At 35.6% G+C, this 22,369-nt stretch overlaps 1 protein-coding gene across 1 annotated transcript in view; it reads left to right on the forward strand.

Moving 5' to 3' along the window:
- Positions 1-22,369, forward strand: part of KCNH8 (potassium voltage-gated channel subfamily H member 8) — a 176,423-nt gene that overhangs the window by 150,317 nt on the left and 3,737 nt on the right. The window contains exons 12-15 of the mRNA XM_009086107.4: positions 7,383-7,421; positions 9,104-9,459; positions 13,307-13,413; positions 14,470-14,546. Coding sequence (XP_009084355.1) covers positions 7,383-7,421; positions 9,104-9,459; positions 13,307-13,413; positions 14,470-14,546 — 579 coding nt within the window. The remainder of the gene's footprint in view (positions 1-7,382; positions 7,422-9,103; positions 9,460-13,306; positions 13,414-14,469; positions 14,547-22,369) is intronic.

Below are 22,369 nucleotides of genomic sequence, written 5' to 3' on the forward strand. Positions count from 1 at the left end.
CCCTCAAGACAATCACCTCACTGTTGTGTTTCTAATATATCCTTCAATATGATATGCTGCTGAGAAATAAGGCAACAAGGAAACATGTAATTCAAAAAAGACAGACTGGTTGGCCTTTTTTTTTCTCCTTTCCTACTACCTTACCTGAAGAAATTTTTTCATTAATAAACTCCTGTTTAATTTCTGTAACCTTCAGTTATTCTGATATTTTTGAAAATAATGACACAGACACCTACACTGTCTGGTTTTGTCTCTAATAATTTATTCTTCTGATTTCTGGTCATTTTCCAATTAGAAGACTCATCCCACCACAACTTATTTGAGCAATTATGAAATCTTTCCCATTAATAGTTTTTTCATTTGTTTCTGTATTTTTATAAATCTTTCCCATTTTACACCTAAAACAAGTGCCAATTCACTGTAAGGGTGAATCATAGAAGATATGGAAAAGGACAAAGAGGAGGGGAGGAAATTAACCTATTTACATTAGTCTGGGACTATGTCAGGTAGATGTGACTCATCCCCAAATTCCAACCCTTTTACTTTTGTGAATGGATTAAGAGACAGGAATTATGAGCTTTACATTATTTATTAAAAGATTTTCACATGTAGACCTTAGCACTTTTTTGACAAATACAAAAAAAATTTCATTGCAACTAGAATTAACATGTTTTAATAAGTGATGAAATTTTACTTCTAATTTTAGCTTTTGATTCTTTTTGAGCACTCTCCATTCCCGTTCATTTCACTTCCTGGGATTATTACATTCTCCATCAGATTATAAAGCTTAACCCGAGGTTAACACATTGAAAAAAAAATCCAGGCTAGCAAAGCAGCTTATTGATGTTTCTAGACTGTTGTATGAGGGGGGGTATAAAACACTGTGTCAAACATAATTTTAGACAGGAAAAGCTCCTGGCTTTCAGAGTATTGCCTTGGAATCTAACCATATTTCTATTTTAATTAGACAGGAATGCTAGGGGATAACTTTTTTCCAATATGTCTCAGTGTGCCTTAGGGAACATGATAATATTACTTTTACAATATTAATATCTTTGTCTCTATACTGTAAAAAATGGAAAATAGAATTAATCCTAAAATAGCTAAACTTTAAATGATATAAATTTGGAAAGTGGATTCATTTTAATTTTTTTTTATATTATTATTCCTTTTATTTTGTGTTGATAAAGCACTGATCCGTTGGGGACCTTACATTTAGAAGCTCTTGTACAGTAACTTGTCCTTTTATTATTCTGGCTAATATAGGACTAATTAATTAGGGAAATTATAGTATCACAATGTCTTCTATAAAAACATTAGTTCTGAGGGCATAGATTACCTTGATATCTAATGTTCATGTCACAGTGGCTTATGTGGTGGAGTTTCTACATGACTTTGAGTCCTTATAGCCTCAGGATACACGCTGAAATGTGTAAAACTAAATGTACTGTAGTCTTTGAGAAAACTGTCTATAATCTGTGCAAGTTGTGTATCAAACTGGCATTTTACATTGATACAAGCGTGTGTTCCCAATTTTGAGCTGGTAATGTTTTTAGTGCAACTTTTCTTGAAACCTAACAGAGCAGTAAAATAGCAGAGCTTGGAAAGGACCTCTGAAAGTCATCTAGACCCACCCCTCTGCTCAAAGATATGAAAGCATGTAAAAGGAAAAAATTATTTATGTAAAAATGCAAAGTCTTTGCTGATATCAAAAATAATATATCTGCATATTTTTCTTTTTAATTATATATACTTTCACCCAGTAAAACCAGAGCTACAAAACCTGCCAATAAGTGCAAATACAGTTATCCCGAAAATAGATTTAATACTCAATACATGTATTACATTTTATTATTATAATTATGCTATTATTTACCACATTACTGAAGACTTTCAGTGATGTGGTAAATAATAACATGATTGTAATAATAAATATATACATATATTTTATACACTGTATGTACAGTACAGCACTGCATAGATAGTAAGTGTTCAGAGATAGATTCCATTGCTAATCACACTATGTTCCGTGTGCATTCCACCACTGTCCAAAACTGATAATGGATTTCTATTACTGTCTGTCTTTTTATGTCATGCTAATTCAAAGAATTCAAGCAATTTTCTTAAAAATTCTCCAGAGATATGCTGCAATCCTCAGGGAGGCACTTGCTAGCACTCATCCCACTCATTTGTGCTGTGAGTGCTAACAAAACACCTGGCCAGTGTTGGGAATATGTATAAAGAGGCAATTGGCAATAATAAACTGGAGATTATTCTTCAATATCCACTTCATTGTCCCCCTCTATTCTTTTCAAGAGACTCTCTGAAGGAATATATACATATTTACATAAATACTAGTATGAAGTTTCATTTAAAGATAAAGCTAACACAAGAAACACAACTTCTTCACTGTATCTACAGCCTCAAATTGAGGAGTCTAACAGAATATCAGTCCAGGGCCAATCATGCAAATATTTATGAGCCTGTTTCAAACCTTAGAGCTGCTTGAAGTTAAGCATATAAGTTTTATTGCTTTGGAATGTATTAGCCTCTATTGTAGTTTCTATTATGTAAGTCTTCACTTGACTGTAATCAAACTGTAGCAGTATTACCAAGCTTTCTCTACTATATCTTTTTTTCTGCAGTAATCTGAAAGCTTCTCCAAAAATACAACCTGCCAGACAGTACAGTCAGTGCCAGGTCTATTGTCTGTTTTAACAATTCCTCCTTTTGTTTTCTTTTCATCTTATTGACAGACTGTTCTTTTTCTTTTTTTTTTTTCCCTTTTTTTTAATTCTTACTGCTACAGTGCTACAGTTTTACTGTGAAAGATGAATTTTCAGAGCAGTTGAGACCCTAATTTCTTCTCCTGTTTTGGGGTGGGGAAAAGGGACGTAAGCATATAGAAGTAAAAATTACTAATTATACCATCCACGTTTTCCATTTATTTATTCTTAATTTGGCACAAGTGAAAGAGATATTAGTTTTTGTTTTCTGTATAATCTTTTTAACAAGAAATGAAATACATCCTGTATTGCTAATGAAACAATTTAAGTATAATTTTAAAAAAGTTAATGAATGCAATGAGGTTAACATTCAGGTTTTAAAGAAATATATGAAAAGTAAACTTTTAACACCAAATATAAAAGCTCATGTGAGAATTTTGCAACCAAGACAGTATTAAATTGGAAAAAAAAAAAAAACCAAACAAACTAAAAACTATCCAAAGCTAACCACAAGTAGCCAGTTATGAAACATTTGTACCAATTTCACAAGTTAATTACAAAGAAACAAAACACTCAAGACAGCAACTTAACAGGAGATTGCAGAGCTCATGGTAATTCACAATTACTGTCTCCCTAGGAAAAAACACCTGTGACAGATCTGCTGTTCAACTTTTGCTGCTGCTATTTCAATGTACTCTGTATTGTCAGAAGTATCAGAGAATGCTGAAAACATCTGCTTCCACAAAATACTCTTTCTTTATCTGGCTATTAAGTGAGGGAGACGGATAAGAGTAACCCTGAGAAAATACAGGAACAAGACAATGAACAATAGAAAGTCTTAAAAAGAAAAACAAAACAAGAAAAAAACACAAAGGGGGTGGGGTTGGCAAATTGCTCAGTATAAAACAATTATATCTAACAAGCTCTTTGTGAATGATTGAGTCTTTTGTGATTTAGAGGACTTGTGATGTTTCATTAAAAATTTCCTAATTACAGAAAGCTGAGGCCTGAGTGCATGTGAGGCATTACGTTTTGCAGCAGTACAATAATCACTTGTCGTGTACTTGTGACTCTTCCATTACCATACAGTAAATTTGCAGAGAATAGAACATCTGGCATGCATTCTTGGGGTTTTATCCCACCCTGCCAGTGCTCCTAAATGGGCTTTTCCCATGTCTGAATGCTGACTAAGAACATTAATACTCCAGTTTGATTTCAAATCCTTTCCTGAAAATGTATTTTATCCTTTTGACTCCTCAATATAAAGAGTTATTCATGTGTTTTAGTACCAAGGATTACAAGAAAATAAGTGAAATTATGCTTCTATTTTTATTCCTACTTTTTGTGAAGGCAACAAGAATCAGACCAGCAAACACTGGGCACATTCTATTGAGCCCCAGCATGCAAACTTACTGACTGGACATATCATATATTAGCCTCCATTTTAGCTGTGTCTCTATATTTTTCTCTATGGGGTTTTATCATTGAAATTCATCTTGAATCACTGTACAGCTAATTACCTGAGTTGGTCCCAGTTCCTGGTAGAGATTCTTTATAAATGACTGCTGCCTCTTGACACTGAAAAAATTTTCACATCACCGGCTTCCAAGAGCAAAGCACTATTGTTTTCAGATGGAGAAATATTCTTTTTGTGCTTCTAATAAACAGTGTTGAGGATTACTGAATTTTTAAAATCTGTGATAAGATATTAAAAAAATGGAAGATTCTAGATTTGTGATTCCATACATGGAAGAATTTTATATGAGCCTGCTTTTGGTACATGATCCATTATTGTTTTGTCTTGTAAAATTAAATTTAGTAGCTGGTTTCACAAGACATAAAAAGAAACCAGGGCTGAAATCATGCTTTAGTTAGACTCTCTGACTGTATTTCACATAACTCATGCTAAAATCAATCTTTCTGGTTTTTTCTCAATGCATAGTAAGTTGAATATCTGTGTTTTTTTCTTTCAGCAGCCCTTATCCTTTAAGAGCTGTACTTCTTTTAAAAGGCATATGAGGTATTTGGCAAACTCTTGGCGTAAGGAAAAAATTGACCATTTTATAGAAGACAGCACTAATATGTTGCCCTAAATAAAAGGTTTTAGCATCCTAGAATCTAGGGCAACACCTCCTAATTATTTACTCTGATGCTACATTTTTACAAAGATAAAGCTATGTGCATAATGAGGACTTCTAATTTACTGCACTTTGACTGGCTTTGTCCGAGTTCTTTTTCATCTTTTCTCTCTGAGACTGGAGGGAGAGACAGAGAGGAGGTGCTGGAACAAGTTTAGAAGCAAAATCCTTGAGAATTCTCACTGGGCACAGATTAGTTCCTTTTGCCAACTTTGAGCTACTAAGCCATGAAGCCCAGGCCCCAGTTGTTTGTGTAAGGCAGGCAATGAGTATGGTGGCTGTGTATTTATATAGAAGCAATTACAAGGCTCTGTAATGTGGATTTTGTGCTATAGGAAAGATAGCTTATAGGTCCATAGTTTATTATTCTGTAGTTTATTTTTAAATATCAATATTTTCAGACTGAAATTGTCCCCAGTGGGTTAAAGGAGCTAGTTTGGGGGAGCAGGAGAAGTCTGATCAGCAGCTTCTCACAGCATGGGCTCTGTGTTTGTACTTAACTCTTCTTTTCTGCTACACGGCCTCCTGAGAACACTCCCTCCCCTCCTTGCAAAAAGCAGCCTGCCTTCAAAAATTCCTTTACCCTTCTCTTGGGAAGGTCACAAGGCAAAAAAGTGCTGCCACTAACCCCATTTGCTGTGCAGCCAGCTTCCCCCTGCTGCAGTGACCAAGGCAGGGCGATACAGAGCAGAGAGGGATCGATGGGTGGCTCTGGCTCCTGTGCTGAGGAGCAGCAGGGAGGTCCAGAAGCAAGGGCACAGTGCTGGCAACTGGTCATGCAGCTTAAAACCCACATAATGATTTCTTTGTCTGTGCTTTCAAGATGTACAGTCAGGATTAACAATATTCAGGAGGGAAAACAGCAACATTAAAACAATAAGTGAGAGAAATCTTCACCCACGTTACCAATTACAAGTGACAAGTCACTTCTAAAGCCTTCAGCAGGAAAATGCATGCTTTCTGAGATGTTTTTTGTGAAGCTGCTGATATTTTGGATTTGCCTGGAATTTTAATTAAGGCTGCTATTTAACATTCCTGCTGTGCCTAGAAGCCAAGCAAACTGATGTCCCAAGATTCTGGGCACAATTTTAAACTAATATTTTAAACATATGTACAAAGCAAGCCAGTAGTACTCCCCAATTCTGACTTTAATATTATAGCACATTTCTAGTTTTCTCTCATCCTGGATCTTGAAGATACTGATTTTTCAGTTGGCATAGATTAAAATGCCACTTATGAGATTTCAGAATCTGACATCTCATTCCCTGCTAATATCATCGAGTACTCTAACTCAGTAAGAACACGGCAGTTATTTTGTTTACATAGCCTCGTTATTGCAGTTGTTCTGTTTGGCAGTTATTAGTATTTCTACATTTAATGATACACCTGCTACTGGCTTGGCTGTTGTGGAGTAGGATTTCTGCTTACAAAAATTTAAATATTCAGTATTTTATTTCTGTATGTTATACCACTACTAATACCCTCACTACAAAACAGTTTTTAGGTTAACCTGAAAGACCTGGAACAAAATAAAAAATTATAAAACTGCATACAATTTTTTTTTTCAAATCTGTGCCCAAAATTTGAATATTTAGGAGTTCTGCAGACATTTGTCAAACAAACTGAGACATTCAAATGACCTTCAGAAATGCCTAAATTCTACATATGTTTGGGGAAAAATAAATTAACTGATGGGTTAAGCACTTTTTGCCTTGATGTGTGGGTTTGGGAAAGCTGAAAAAAAAAATCTCAAAATTTTACCTGGCAGACTGAAATATTCATATAAATACAGCATATAGGCTGCCAGAGACTTTCTCACAGTCAAGATGTGGCCATTCAAATAAACAGAAGAATTTTCACAACAGATATTACTCATCAGTTCCAGTGGATTTTATTAGAAGTAGTTACTCTTAAAGCTGTATAATTTTTGATTTTTCCTTTTCTTTTGTTTTACTTTCTGTGTAATTCAAGAAAAGAAAATATTTATGGCCTTGAATAAGCTAGACACCTCTTCCTCAGGACTACCTTGCTCCTACTTGCTTCAGTCCCACCACTGCTTTTGGAAATTTCTCAGAGGTGTTGGAGATACTTAGTGCATCTTCATATACAGGCTAGGCTGGCACAGGAGCTAGAGTTAATCAGGGCCAAAGTAGAGCATTTGTTCCTGCATTTCCACCAACCCAGCACTGAAATCTACCAGCCATGCTTTCATACATCTACATTTATTTGCAAGTTTGGAGTATTGATCTACTTTTTTATTAAAGTAATTTTTTTTTTCATTAGCTAGCTTTTTATTTGAGATGAAACAACTTTTTTTTACTCTCAGAGCACCTGTTTGCAAGGATTATCCTTAGTTCAGTGTTATACCACCATTTAATTTAATACACCATTTAATTTACTATCATGAGTGTCTTTTCTTGTATTGACATAAATGTTTTGGTTTAGATGTTTGTATCCCGTTGGAATCCAAACTTTACAGATGTACATACTTCCTACCTTTTTGGTTTGTTTTTTGCAGGTAATATCAAAATTATCCAACAAGCCTACACTATCCCAGGTATGTTGATCACATTTTAATTATGCCAAGCTTCACTTTGAACATGCACATAACTATAACCAGAACAAACTATTTCCTTTCCTTCTTGAAAACAGACTTCAGTTTTTTCAGAATGAGAATTCAAATAGCATCCTGCAGATAGTTCTGCTGCTGCCCATTTTATGATCTTTTTTCCCCAGGTGTTAAATTTGAATATCCTCCTATAGGTCTACATTTTAGATACATGGCTACCCAAGCCAAAGTTCTGAATATGGGTAACACTCCTTCTCTGTAGAGTATAGGCAGTATCAGTGCCAGGTCCTGTACAATTTAATCATCATGACAGCCTTTGAATGACTACTACACTTGACAACAAGGCTTTTCTATTTTATAAAAACATCATGTCTTCTGTCACAACTTGGAATTCTCACCTCTTTCTATATGTCTCAAATTAAAAGATACCGGTTCACTAAATCTGTCAACACATATGAAGAGAAAAGCATACATTCAACGAAAGTGTGTTGTAACAAAATTAAAACCCTGCTGCAGAACATTTAGACAGATGTTAATACAGGCTTAGAATATTTGGATAAATTCCCCAAATCTGTATTTCCGCCCAGCCAATCTGACTTGGCCTGAATGTGGGATATCTGACTATGCAGGGTCATCTGAGGTTTTCTATCTAAAGCTAACAGTGCCTTAATCAAGCTTGATTAAGAGGACTAGCCAGTAGGAAAAAAAATAAAATTACAAACAACAACTCCCTTTGAAACCATGAAGTTGCATTTGGTTTGTTAATTTGACCTGGAATCTGAGTCTGCCTTGGGCCATTCACCTACCACAAATACAGAAAGTTGTACCATTGGAGTAAATGGACCTATGTCTGAGTTAAGGTCTGATCTTGTCTATGTTGGCACATGTCTGCACTCATGATCAGCATACTTTGTTACTACCAAAAAAAACCATTGATCTCCTACGTTGCACTTTAATTAGTACATAAAATACAGAACACAGGTCTGTGTTGGCTCTAAATTTCTATGGTTCCAACATCAAGCATCTAAATTGCATTTTTTTTCAAAACCAGCCATAGCTCTGCATTCTGATGACTCAGTTCTGAAGCCAAAACCATCACACTATTGGTGCATTAACAGGACTTGGAGTGAACTGAAAAGTCTATCTACCATCCCAGCAATTTCTTCAGTTACAAAAATTTAGAAGGCTACAGAGATCATTGGGCTTGAGCTGAACTGGTGTAAATCCCATTTATATGTGATGAAACGTTCCGTGTGAAAAAGTGGCATTATTTGAATTACCAGCCTCTATCTCTTCTGTGGACCACCAAGATTCTAGTAGCATAACATTCAAGAAAAAATGCCTCAGCTAAACAAAATTAATATTCTCAAGTGTATGTATGAAAAATGGCTTGTAAGAGCTAGTCATGTACCTTTTCTTGGTAACAAAACATATTGCAGTGGGTTTGCTGACCATGTCACAAGTGACCTTTCTTAATGTGTTTGTATTTTTCTTGTGTCTGCACATATAGCTATAGCTGAAGCTATAGATAAGTTCCTAAAGACCTCTTTCTAATGAGAAATGAAAGCTGTGTTAGGTCTGGGTTTATTCCAGAATGAACAGCAAAAAAATAGGTTTCTGCAACATCAGGCTCTCAATTTTACGCTAGTATGTGTTATTTGTTATTTTAGACAGAGCTCAAGGGAAATGGAAATATAAAGAAGAGACTCCCTTCAATTGTGGAAGATGAAGATGAGGAAGAGGAGGGAGAAGAAGAAAGCAGCACCCTTTCACCTATTGATACACGAAGCACAAATAGCTCTCAGCAGAAGAAGACTGCAAGCAGCAAAAGCCACCTAGGGAGAAACTTGAAGCAGCTGGCCTCAGGAACTGTACCCTTTCATTCCCCTATCCGTGCTTGCAGTTCAAACCCCTCACGAGCCAAACATGAAACAGAGATCCATTACTACTCCAGAAGGAAGGAAAAGAACCTTAAATTGTACCTGTCAGCACTGACTGCCAGCGGCCCACCAGATCTGAGCCCAAGGTAAGGAAATAGCTATGAATGGTCATTTCCTATCCATCATGTGACTCCTATTAAAAATACCATGATTTTGTCACTCTAAGAGTTATTCTTTAATAGTTTATACTTCTGTTCATCCCACATTATTGCAGGAACCATTGCACACTATGCAGAATGTTATGGCTTTAGAAGTTTATTGCAAACTAAAGTATTTTTACCCACAAAAAGGCCAGTAAAAACCGTGAGCAACTGCAAAAATTACTATTTAAATAGTCAGGCCTTATGGTGTCATTTTGTCTATAATATTCATTTCCCCAATAGCACTATGAAACATTCTGAGTCCATCAGAGGTAGAAAAATTTAGAAAGCAAGTGAATGAAATGATAGCATAGCCAAGAAAATACAAAAAATTACTGGAGTGCAGAACTATAATGGAAAACAATTGTCAAGCAATCTTGGAAAATATTTAGAGGTTTTTTTCATTAGAGACAAGAAATCTGATAATGGAAGTTATACAGACATTAAATACAGAGTTTAGCAAATCTGTTTTGCTGTGTCTTTTAAAACAAAGATGCATCACATGACGGTTTATTTAAAATATTTCCATTTTTTAATTTATACACTACTTACAAGTGATTTATGTAACCGGTTGCTAAATTGCTGCAGTGCAATCCTAGTTTTAGTTCTTTAGAGAAATCACAAGCATACATACAAGGAGATGCATTAGTTCATCTTCCAGTTCAAGCTTTGTCTTCTATAAATTGAAGTGGTTTTCACGTTCATGCACTTCCTTTATTCATTAGAGGCAGAGTGGAAGTTTCAGGAACTTGCCATTGCAAATGTGAGATAGCCACAGCTTGAACAATATTTGTTTAACTCTGTCAAAGCACAAGTTCCTAGCCATGCAAATAAAAAAAATGACATGGAAGATTATATAGAACCCTTTCCCCCTAATCATATATTTTATAAGTAGTACCAGGGTACAAAACAATTTTAGTTTTTCATAAAATCATAGAAATCACAGAATCATTTAGGTTTGAAAATACCTCCAAGATCAAGTCCAACCTTTGACAAAACACCACTATGCCAACAAAACCATAGCACTATGTGATACTTTCTCATTTGTTTTTCTATATCTCATATGAATTTGGTTCAGTCAGCTATGAGTAAAGGTGATTATCATTCACAAAATAAGTGGTAATTCAGGGAAAAACTACTTTCTTATATTTTCTGCTGAAATGTAGTCTTGCTCATTATTGCTCTGAACTTATGCATCCAGACATTGGCAGCCAAGGCTGCAAGAGGAAATATGAAAATGTATGTTTACATATATTATTTCCTGCTTCCATTCATAATTTTATAACTGTAGACTAATTCTGTTAATAGGCTGGAAAACTGGCACAAGATGTATGTTTTTTTGCCTTTTTTTTTTTCCAGACAAAACATTTTCATGTTATCTCCTAGAAGGAGTTTATATTATTAAAATATTTAAACTGACATAATATCACTTTAAAAAATAACTTTAGGTGTTTCCTTGTAAACATTAAGGAGAAAATAAAACCTTAATTAAAATTCTCATTTACATTTGGTGTTGGCAAAGGGAAAGACAAGACTCTGGTTGAAATATCCAGTCTGTGCTGTTCTGAGGTGTATAAGAAATTTCTTAAGAAACTTTTGCTGTGGATATTTCCTAGGGGAAACTACTTAGAATTCTTTACAGGTGCTTCAGTGTCTTTCTTTGTGCCCCACAGTGAAAGCAATAAAGCCCAGAGACTGGGTCAAATTTTTAAAGAGCTCTTTGTGCAAGGAGCAGAAGCTAGAATTGTAGTTTCTAGAATAGAGCCCAGTCTTCCCAATTGCTTTTGGGGTTCTGCCTATGAAGTGGAAAAGCACCAAAAAGGAAGAAATGTAAGTGATAATAAAGGCAGCCCTAGGAGGAGGTTTTATGTAATTGAATCTCCTTAGACCCACACGGAGGAGTGCACTCTAGCCCTAAGCTAGATAGAAGAGGTCACATATTAATCTTTTCTGACTTTTTGGCTTCTAAGAGTGCAGTTTTCTGTCTTTAGGAGAGAATTCAGGGCTGTACAATAGCTGATTCAGAGAGGGGTGAGGGTTACCAGTTACCTTTGTCCCCTCATGTTTTCAATTTACAAGGTTATGTAGTTCCCCAGCTGGATAATTGTATATGAATAAGCATATTGCACATTATATATTTTCCACATAGAAACCTGGCACTTCTAACTAGGTTTTTTGTGCTAGTATAATTTCCTTTTAGTCTGAATCTTTAAACACTATAAAGAATGTAGCATCTATAAATTCTAAGTCACATCTGAGTAAGCTTTCTTCTGTGTGCTTTAAAGGCAGTTAAAATGTTAGCATTTTATATAATTAGAAACCTCTACAAAAGTGATATTGGTATTTAAAATTTGCCTTTTGAAGCAGTGAGGCCAAATGACATTAAAGAGGTTTTATAGCAAATTTCAGACAAAGTAATCATTCTGGTTTTCAGCTGCAGATAGCATTATAGGCCAGGGCTGCTCAGGCACTACATTTGAGTCTCCTCTTCTACCAGAGGTTGATTAAGATTAGAGTCAAGTCTTGTAACATCCAACTGGCATCATGAACACTCAGACATGACATGGAGACCTGAATCCATAGGAAGAGCCAAAAAGGACAAGAACACGTGGTAGGCATAGAGAGGTCTGAGTTACATGGGTCTTTCAAGCCCAACACACCACAGATATCTCTGTGTTGTTTGTTCTTTTTCTCCAGGCATTTCCAGTCAAGAAGCTTTCCTGAAAATATCTTTATTAGATGAAAAGTTCATCATCACAAATTTATCCCCAGTGACTGAGAGGCTAAGAATTTTCTATCTCAGCCCTTCCAGAGTAGTATTTAACTCATCTGTCTGCTGTAAGACAAAACAAGTAATTGATGGTTCATATCAGTCAACTGGCAATTGTATGATTCTCTTTCCCTGACTTTAATATAGTTCTCTTTATAGCATAATTTATTTGAGCTGGGAACAGATCATTTTTAGCTGAGAACAGAAAATATTCATAATATATAAGTTTTTTAATACTATGTATTGATTCCTCCAATACCTGGTTTTTATTCTTTGAATGTAGAAATCGATTACTGTATAAAATTCCTTTTTTTTTTCCCTTTCTTGACACGACAAATTAGAGATAACTGCTATACATGGGTAGAAATAGCCGACAAAAATACCTTTTCTAAGAGTCAGATTCAATACCATTGTTAATGTAACTGGGGCACTGGAGACTGGTCTGCACATCTTCCTATATGAAATCTGCAAACAAGATATCCCTGCCTGAACTAGTTCATTTTAAAGAAATTTAGAATAACTATTTGCATGAAAATGATACTTTTGACTGATGTTTACAGAGAGGTTTTCATAAATATATTATGTTCAGGCTTACACCCTGCCTAAGTAAACCTAATATAAGAGCCTGATTATCTGCAGGGAGATTTTAGCTTCACAAGAGTGTAGTGAAGCATTTTGAGATTATGCAAAAGAAAGAATAGCAACAGATTACTGTAGATATGAAAAGCAAAATATAGTCCATGAAGTTTTGGATTGGACTCAGAATATGCTGTAAAAGTCATGAAAATTTTGAAACCACAGTTAATTACTCTTGGCCTCACATTCCTTTCATTATCAGTAATTTTCATGTTTAGTGTCTCACAAGAAGTTATGCCAGTATAATAGGTTCTGCTTTTCTCTAAACTTAATATTGTGAAAAATTTACCATTGTTTAAAAATGTGCCCTTCGGGAGTAATTTTTACAACATAATTATGGACATGATATTTATTAAACTGCTCCATTACTCCAATTTTTCTCAACAGAATTGTCGATGGGATTGAGGATGGAAACCATAACGAAGAAAGCCAGACCTTTGACTTCAGTTCTGACCAGCACAGGCAGGAATCCAGGTTATCTCCTACAACTGGAGGTGGGCATTGCCTGGGAAAATCACTTTTTAGAGAAAACAGTTTTCATAACTCCTTTTGTTTCCCTTTATTTCTTTCATCCTCACTAGTGGCATAAACGGATTAAACATATATTTGTACTCTCAGTACCATTTCAGTGCCACAATTGTAAAAAAAAATTCAAGGTCCCAAAGGTCATTTGTTGTTTTCCTGCTAACAGACAGTCATGATAAAACAGTTTGTGGAGGGAACTAGTTTTTCATGCATTATGCTTTACCAGAAGAATTGTACAATCTGCCTCACGCTCCCTAACCCTTGGTCATGGAAGGTGCTAAACACAAGGACAAAACTGAATATAAAAACATTCTAACACCAAACTGAAAAAAAAAAAAAGAAGCCATAAATAAGAAGAAAGCAAAAGAAAAAAAAAACAAAACAACCAAACAAAAAACCTACCCAATTAATTAAGAGCCATATGTAAACCTGGCTCTTAACATTTTTTTTAAAAAGTTAGAGAAGTAGAGGGGTATGGAACTATGTAGATTTTTTAAAGAGTGAAAACCTTTAATTACAAGGAGTTTCAGGTCTACAGCCTGAAAAGGTTGGTGAAGTATCATCACAAAGCAATGGAACTTGTCAAGATGGGGGCAAAAAAGGATTTTAAATAAAGAGACAGAGGGACTGTTTCCAACACTCTTTTAGAAGTAAACAGCTCCTCATAGCTAAGTAGCTTTATTATGGGAGCAACTAGGACATGTCTTGTTTCTCTGAAAGCCAAGCAGGGACATAATAATTGAAGTTTAGTCATATTTATGATTTTAAAGAAGTGTCGAGCTGTGGATGGCACCAGGTTGTCCTCTTCATTCCTTTCAAGTCCAGAGGGAAGAAAGTGGTATGGACTTTATACTGTCTGAAAGAAGTGGAATTAATAAAATGAACATTAAACCCATGGTTTAATTTTCATCCTAGACAACTGCAAAACAGGTTTAAATTTAAAGGATTGGTTGAGTGCAAGAACAGTATGATCATTTCTAAGTGATTATATTCTTGTCATTTACATGAATTTGAATTCTTTTCAGAGGCTGAAATTGGTGCTGCTGTGCTCATTATCAAAGCAGAAGAGACGAAACAGCAGATCAGCAGGCTTAATAATGAGGTAACAAGATTTTGTAGGGTTTGAAGGATATTAAAAATTATTCAAGGAATGCTGGAGAAAACTCAGGAATATGACAAATGTGTCATAAATGAGTTTACAAAACTGGATGAGGCTCCTACATGTAGGGCAGTTTGGGGCTTTTAACTCATTCTCAGGTTAATTCTCTACATGAAACCTACATTAAAGTTTGTGTCACATGCTAGGGCTAAAACCAGAGTGAGGTAAGTGTATCTGATTTTCCTAGGATTTAGTCTCTTCTGGGTATGCCTCTATTTGGCTCATTCCTCTTATTATTTCCCCAAGTTCCTTCTCCCAGATTTTCTTGTCTTGATACATGTTGTGCTTTTACAGAATTTCCTTGAAAGAAATGCAAATCCATTCATGTTCAAATTTACATAAAATGATTCAAATCACTTTACCTGTGTTCTACTTAATATGAAAGAGAAGTTCATGCTTTCCTGCTCAAGCAGTATGACCTGAGGAATGCAGGGCCAATAGTGTTCAGTGGCACTTTCCTCCCTTTTAATAACTTCAACCCTGTAATCAATTACCAATCCAACACTTAGGAGATGTTCTGTGGCTAAATAGTTTCATTGACACAGCCCTGGCAGTACTTTAGCTAACAATATTAGAGCATCAGACTAAGTTCACAGTTGTACTGCAAGACTAAAATCTGTTCCCACCCTACTGCATCTTTCACTGTGAAAAGATTAGAGACAATTCCTTATACTTCCACATGAGGAAACATTTAAATAAGTCCCACCACATAGTTTCACGTCTTCCCTGAGCTCTTTGGTTTCCAGAAATGTCCAGGGTTTTTTATATTTTTCCTTCTTTATTGTGTACATTTAATCTAGGTGTTATTTCCCACTTGCAAAGTATTGGGCTTATAAACTTCCTTCATCCTGAGCCAGCTTAAGTTGATTAGATACCTTAAATATCCTAAGCTACGACTGCATGCATGGTTAGTTAGTTACTATGGATGCATCGTCTCATTTGTATGTCAAACTGTAGAGTTCAGACAAAAGTCTCATGACCCATTGACTACAGGTCATGTAAAAAACTGTGGGTTTTTATAGGATTTGGTCAAAGAATTCAAAAAAAACCTTTGAGATGTTCATTGGCACCACCATCATGATAGAAAATTATATTTCTTATGTAATGCTTTTGAAACACACAAGTTTCAAATATTGAAATCAAATATCAAATATTGATTCATCCCTTTTGAGGACAGTCATTTTTAAAATAGGAGGATGTATTATGTGGCTATCCACAAGAGGCAGTTGGAAAATATATCATGGTGACAGATGTTCCAAGGCAGGCATCTTGTGGATTAAACAAACAGTTCAACTGGAACAGTTCTGGGCTTCTCATTGCTTTTCTGGTGAAAAATGATAAATAAATAAATCTTGGAGCAGGGCAATATGTTAATCAAAAAAAGAAGAAAAACCTCCACATGTTCAAGGTCATTTCTCTCCACATGCAATTTTAATTTTGCCCTAGTGATACTATCTGAACAAAATGTTATGCCACTTGTTCGTTCATATTAACATAACACAGGCAGTAGGACTAGATTTAGATTTCACAGGTAATATTCTGGGCTCAGATCCCAGAGATGGATGGGTATCCTCCAAGTCCTCCCATGGATCAAAATTTACATTGGAAAAACTGCTTGACTGAAAGGCTTCTTAATTGCATATTCTACATGTACTCAAACATGCCCCAGCTGGAGTTTCTGAAGTAATAGTGTGGAGTTGGTGCTTACCCAAATGAGCTTCTGGGCAGCCTTGCTGATCCACAGTAGCTGCTGCTTGAAGTTTTTTGTTGTTGTTGTATAAAGTGTAGAATATTTTTAGACCAAATGCTTTCATCACTCCATCACTTGATGATGATCAGTAATGGGAACTTAGCACTGATGCTGCAGCAGACTACTAGCAGTAGTTGAAATGCCAGCAGAGTCAGAAACAAAGCTCTCTATTAAAGACATGCAGTCTCCTCCTGGTAAAGAAAATATTACAAAATAGGTCACAAGTAGCCAGCAGCAGTAAACACTGTCATTAATACGTTTTCCAGTGGAGAACAGAAATACTGAATGAATGCAAAAATAACTGCTTTCATGAAAGGCAATTGTATTACAACAGTTCACTAGTTAGCTTAGAAACATTTTGGCTGTTCATGGGGGTAAAAGGCATGTGTCTTTCCATTCAGACTTTCAATGCAGTCTCTTGTTAGCAAAGCAAAGCAAAATGTTACCCCAGAGAAAAATCTACAAAATTAGCTATTCCTAGTTTAGAAATACAGCGGAGTTCTTTCTTGGCAGTATTTTAGGTGTATGGCATTCACTACATAATCCAAAGGCCATTCCATTTACCTAAGTGAGTAACAGAAGTCAGTGCCTTGGTTTCACTTCTCAGATTGGTTAACATTAGTAGTAATGGATGCACAGACTTCCTCTGAGGAGAGTAATCTCCAGAGTCAGCACAGTGGATGAGAGACAAACTTGAACACACCCCTAATTGCTGTTGTACAGCTCTGTGGTTTGGCTGCTCAGCCAACCTTCTTCTCTTCCTCACCTAGCTTCACTGCTCACTGAGCATTCACACTGGTACAGGAATTTCCTCCCAGTTCAGTATTGTAAGGTCAAATGGAATAGGATGGCTTTATCTCCTACCATGTTTGTCCCTTCCTCTTAGAATAAAAAAATTACTGACTGAGGCTGGCATGATATTCATTATAGTTCACGAATTTCGGTATATGGCAGGTGAGAGCTGTGCTTCAGGTTCTTGTTCTGGTAAAAACACAGTTATTTAAGCAATAGTTTCAAGATTAGGTTACTGAATATTTACCAGCATTGTACATTTGCTCAGCTGGGAAAAGCTTTATTCAAAGACCTGCTCAAAACCAAGCAGAGCAAGAATTCAGGAAGAGTATTCTGTCTTACAAGACTGTGTCCTTCCTTTGCAGAGATCTCTACCTGTGACCTGGTCTTTTCAATGCATTTTTCTGTAAAGGCTGATCAAATGAGTGTATCTGAACATCAATCATATTTTCAGAGGCACCATTTACCTGATGCACTCATAGATAACTACTAAGGAGCCCACAAAGTAAAAATAGGAACTCACTAAGCAGATTTTCTGAGGTAAACAGACGGACAAGACATTTAGATTAAAGCACCTGCCTAGCACTGTTCCATTGCCTGTATCCAATAAGGCTTTTAACTCTCTATCATTTGAATGCCCCTGTATGAAAAGAGCAGAAAAATACATTTACTTTGATTCAATTTGAAAAACCCAAACCTGAATTATTTAAATCAGATCAGTTAAAATAAGAAAAATACCCAATATTTTGTCATTTCTCCCCCTAATTACATGTACACATTCTCCATTCAAAAACAGGGTTACCTGATTTTGAGCTCAGCTAAAAAGGCCATCTCATACAGTGCATGAAGACAAACTCAGATTGCTTTGTCATATCCCCTGGTTTCCTCATATGCAACCCAGCTTCAGTGCAGCCTCCCTTCAGCTTCAGAAGTCTGGGGGCTGATTTCATGTTTTACCACATTAGTAGATCCCACAATTACAGTACTAAAACAGTATAATGAACACAGCACTCACATTTCTCCCATTCAACTGAAAAACAAACAAACATGAGGAAATATGAATAGGGTCAGGTTTTGAGCTAGATAATTGCCTTCTATTTAGCTCCATATTGGAGCACTTAGTGGAAATTTAGTTATTTTTAATTTTAGGTTTTTTAAATGCAAGTACTTAAAATAAGCATCTGGCACTTATGCAGAACAGAGAAAATATATTCACAGGGATATTTAACTTTCATCTAACAAAAGGAACAATCCTAAACTAATATGTTTCTTTTCCAAATCATAAATTTTAAGCATATATTTTTTAAAAATATATTTCAACTCCAGATGCCAAAAATCAATTCCATTCTCCTCTCAGTACAGAAAAATGCATTTTTAATGTTAAAAATATATGCAAATGATAATCAAGGCTGCTAAAGGAAATTTGGTGAAGCCAGTCAGGCTTCTAGTTTTACATAGGGGATATATTGTTAAAGTTCAATTTGCAACTTGAGAGTTCATATAATGAACTCGCTTGACTTAGAGTAATTAAATACATGTTCTTCTGAACAAGTTCATAACTCTATCATCACACAAGAGAAATTACTTTGCAGCAAGGCTATCCCAGTTATTTGGTTTGTAAAACATCTTTTAATCAAGAAAAATGTGGCAAAAAGTGAATTAATGACATTTATAGATGATAAAAACTATTAAAAATAATCTACCCATTTTGGATTTTAGCCATGTAAATTTCACATTAAAGCAAAAACATAAAACCAAGTATCATTTGTATAAAAAAATAAAAGCTTTCTAAACAATAGATGCAGACTAAATTCACTTTGCCTACTGAGATTTTTAAAAATGCATCTTCTCTTTTAGCACTGACATTCATGTTTCCAAAAAAGAAAACATGTTGTTTTGTCTCTCTACTGTCATACTTTGATAGCTGTAGAGAAGCCTTTCCAGCTAACTTTTTTCTTCTTTTAATGTTAGTTTAATAGGTATTGGCTGATGAAGGTTACAAAATAGTTGATGCTCTGAAACTTAGATTATATTTTTTTTAACCAGAACACACTGCACATACATGACATAAGTCCCATATGCTGTAGGGTGTCCCTGGCACTTTTCCTTGGTGGAAAGGTACCTGAGACAAAGGAATCAACCAAGAGTATGCAGTATAGCCATGCACTATACAAATCAACTGGACACCAAAAGCTGACTTCGAATTTGAATAAAAAATATTATTACCATGATGGATGATGACAATTGTCCAGTTAATATCTAACAGGCATTTCAAAATGTTTCTGTACTCATAACACCTATTTTCCCAACATCTAAATGTGAATGCCTGTGGGTATGCATGTTCATAAGTTCACAGCTTTTTCTTTTTTGCCTAGAAGATTATAAGAAAAATTTGATTGGTGTTCTCCTTCTAAAGTCAATTTATTCTGGAAACATGCTATTCCAGCAGATCTCAGAAGACCAAATTTCTTTTGACTTTCTTTGCCCATTACATTTGCTAAAAGCTCTTCACTGGTGTCATTTTCTTTTGAAATGTCTTTTGTTATATCTTGGAAGTCACTGACAAAGTACACAATTTCAAGCAGCCTTAATAATTCCTTGTGAAGAAAACCCCGTTATAGAGTTCAATTAAAGAAGATATGCTGTTTGTGCATCCTGGGAGTATGATTAATGCCCACAAAGTGTCATTCAGCAGACCTCCATAGTCATTTTTCTATAATACTCTGCATAGGCAGAATATTATATTCATGCCTCTGACATTTTCTTTACAGATGTAATGTTTAACATTTATCTTTCTTGAATTTCATATTACTGATATTTAAAAGTAAATATGAATTTCATTTAGACATTCAAAATAAACATTAAATAAAAATGGATCTGGATAAGGTGCTGAAAAGAATATCTTAAAATGTCCATGGATGACAGGTAGCTATTGGTCATAAACCATTCCAATCACGTAAGAATCCAGCTTATGGTGATTATGTCCCCTTCACATTTTCTTGTAGTTCTAGAAGAATGTCAGATGGACAGTGATATCTTAGAAGTCTTCTGACAAGATGTATATTATGTCTAAAGTTTCTTCTTGTATTTTAAAACAGCTCTTCAGTTAAAGAAGAGAATTATACTTTTGTCATGGTTTATTCTTAAGAACCATAATGCTGCCTGTCCTCTTTTAACTATTCATTTAGATGATATAGAAATTGTCTGCTTAATATTTTTGCCCAATATCATATATACTACCTCAGGTTTCCTTTCATCAGTATGTATTGCCAGCTTCTCCTCTCCCAGCCACCTGGGATTTCCACAATCCTCCATTTCCTCTCAATCAATGGCTAGTCAGCCAGTTTGTCCCTGGTAATTTTTAATTCCTTGAAGCAGTAATTTCCAAACTTGATTTTCTTATTGCCACCATTATGTTGACACTGTCCTGATTCTTTGCCAATCTGAAGGCAGAGTCCACATCCAACAATCATAGAATCATGAAATGGTTCAGGTTGGAAGGGTCCATAAAGAGCATCCAGTTCCCACCCCTCTACCAGGGGCAGGGACACTTTTCACCTAGACCAGGTTGCTCAGAGACCCATCCAGCCTGGCCTTGAACACCTTGAGGGATGGGGCACCCACAGCTTCCCTGTGCAATCTGTTCCAGTGCCTCACCACACTCACTGTAAAGAATTTCTTCCTAATATTCAAACTGAACCTACTGCCTTTCAGTTTGAAGCCATTACCCCTTGTCCTGTCACTACATCTTCTTGTAAATGATCCCTCTCCATCTTTCTTGTAGCTTCCCTTTAGGTACTGGAAGGTTATTTCAAAGCCTTCTCTTTTCCAGGCTGAAAAATCCCAATACTCTTAGCCTTTCCTTGTAGGACAGGTGCTCCATACTTCTAACCAACTTTCCTCTCATACCCCTCTACCTCCCCTCTCCTTTCCACCTGATTCACTCCCAGTGAAGAGTCACAAATTATTATTAAAACTGCAGTTTGGGAACCCCTTTTCTATACTGAGATTCATGGGATCCTCTTTAACTTGAATATATTTAAATACTCTAGTCCTTTATACTTCTCTCGTTCATCCTTATGTGTTTAATAGCTATTGCTATTAAACACGTAAGGATAAATGAGAGAAATATAAAGGACTAGAGTATCTTGGTGTCCTAATTTACCCAGACACACTGGTCACTGGAACTACCAAAGAGCTGGCTAGAGAGTCAGCAGACAAATGACCAAATTTCCTACTCTTACATGGTAAAGCCAATTTCACAACTTTCCTGATTCCTGGATTTATGTCACTGAAACTGAATCATCATATCATTGCACAAATCCTATAGATTTAATCCGAACTCATATTAGCTGCACTGGATTTTTTTTTTTCTTTCTGCAACTAGCTTTGTTTATAAAGCCATTAAATCAGAAACATCTGTCACCAGAACACCAATGGCCACAGAGCTGCTGATAGATGATCAATGAAGACTCTGTCTCTCCTCAATTCTTGTTTCATTCATTCAACAGTGCAGTCAGTAAGAAACAGAATACCAGAAGATAGTCAATCTGAGCTTCAAAGACAACTCATTCTAGCTGAAAATCTCCCTGACTTAATGAAAAACCAGAATAGAAGCAGCAATGAAAGACCAAGCAAGGGAATAGAGAAGCTGCCACATGCAGTGCAAGCCAAGCAACTCCTCCACGTTGCTAAAATACAGCTTCCGTTTCTCAAGAAGCCAATATTCATCTTCACTTCTTTGGGTGCACAGAAAGAGTCCAAGCAGGAAGATATCTGGGTCTGAAGTTTGAATTTCAAATGGGAATAAACACAGGGAGAGAAAAATATGTACAAATAAGAATCTAATCAGCTTCTAATCAGAAGAAAAGTCTTACTTTATCCATTTAAATAAAGGGTTCATTATTAAAGTCACCCTAGGACATTTAGAATTATCCAGGAACAGTGAGGAGAGCTAGGCAGTCCAGTTTAAAATTTGTCTTTTAAAAATAGATATTGGAATACATAACAGGAAGAAAAAGAAATCTGCTTAGCCATTTAAACGAGCAACAAGCATCACACCATTCCTACTTAACTACATGGAAAAAATACTCAAACTTCTGAACAGTTTAATACTGGTAGTAAAGAAAAATACTCTTTCTTCTGAAACTGTCAAAGTAATTTCAAAATACATCTACTAAAATTTTTATTTTAACCTTTATTTTGAATATATTCTTTCCTGATA

The sequence above is a fragment of the Serinus canaria genome, chromosome 2 (assembly GCF_022539315.1).
Source record: "Serinus canaria isolate serCan28SL12 chromosome 2, serCan2020, whole genome shotgun sequence".
In the NCBI taxonomy this organism is placed as follows: Eukaryota; Metazoa; Chordata; class Aves; order Passeriformes; family Fringillidae; genus Serinus; species Serinus canaria.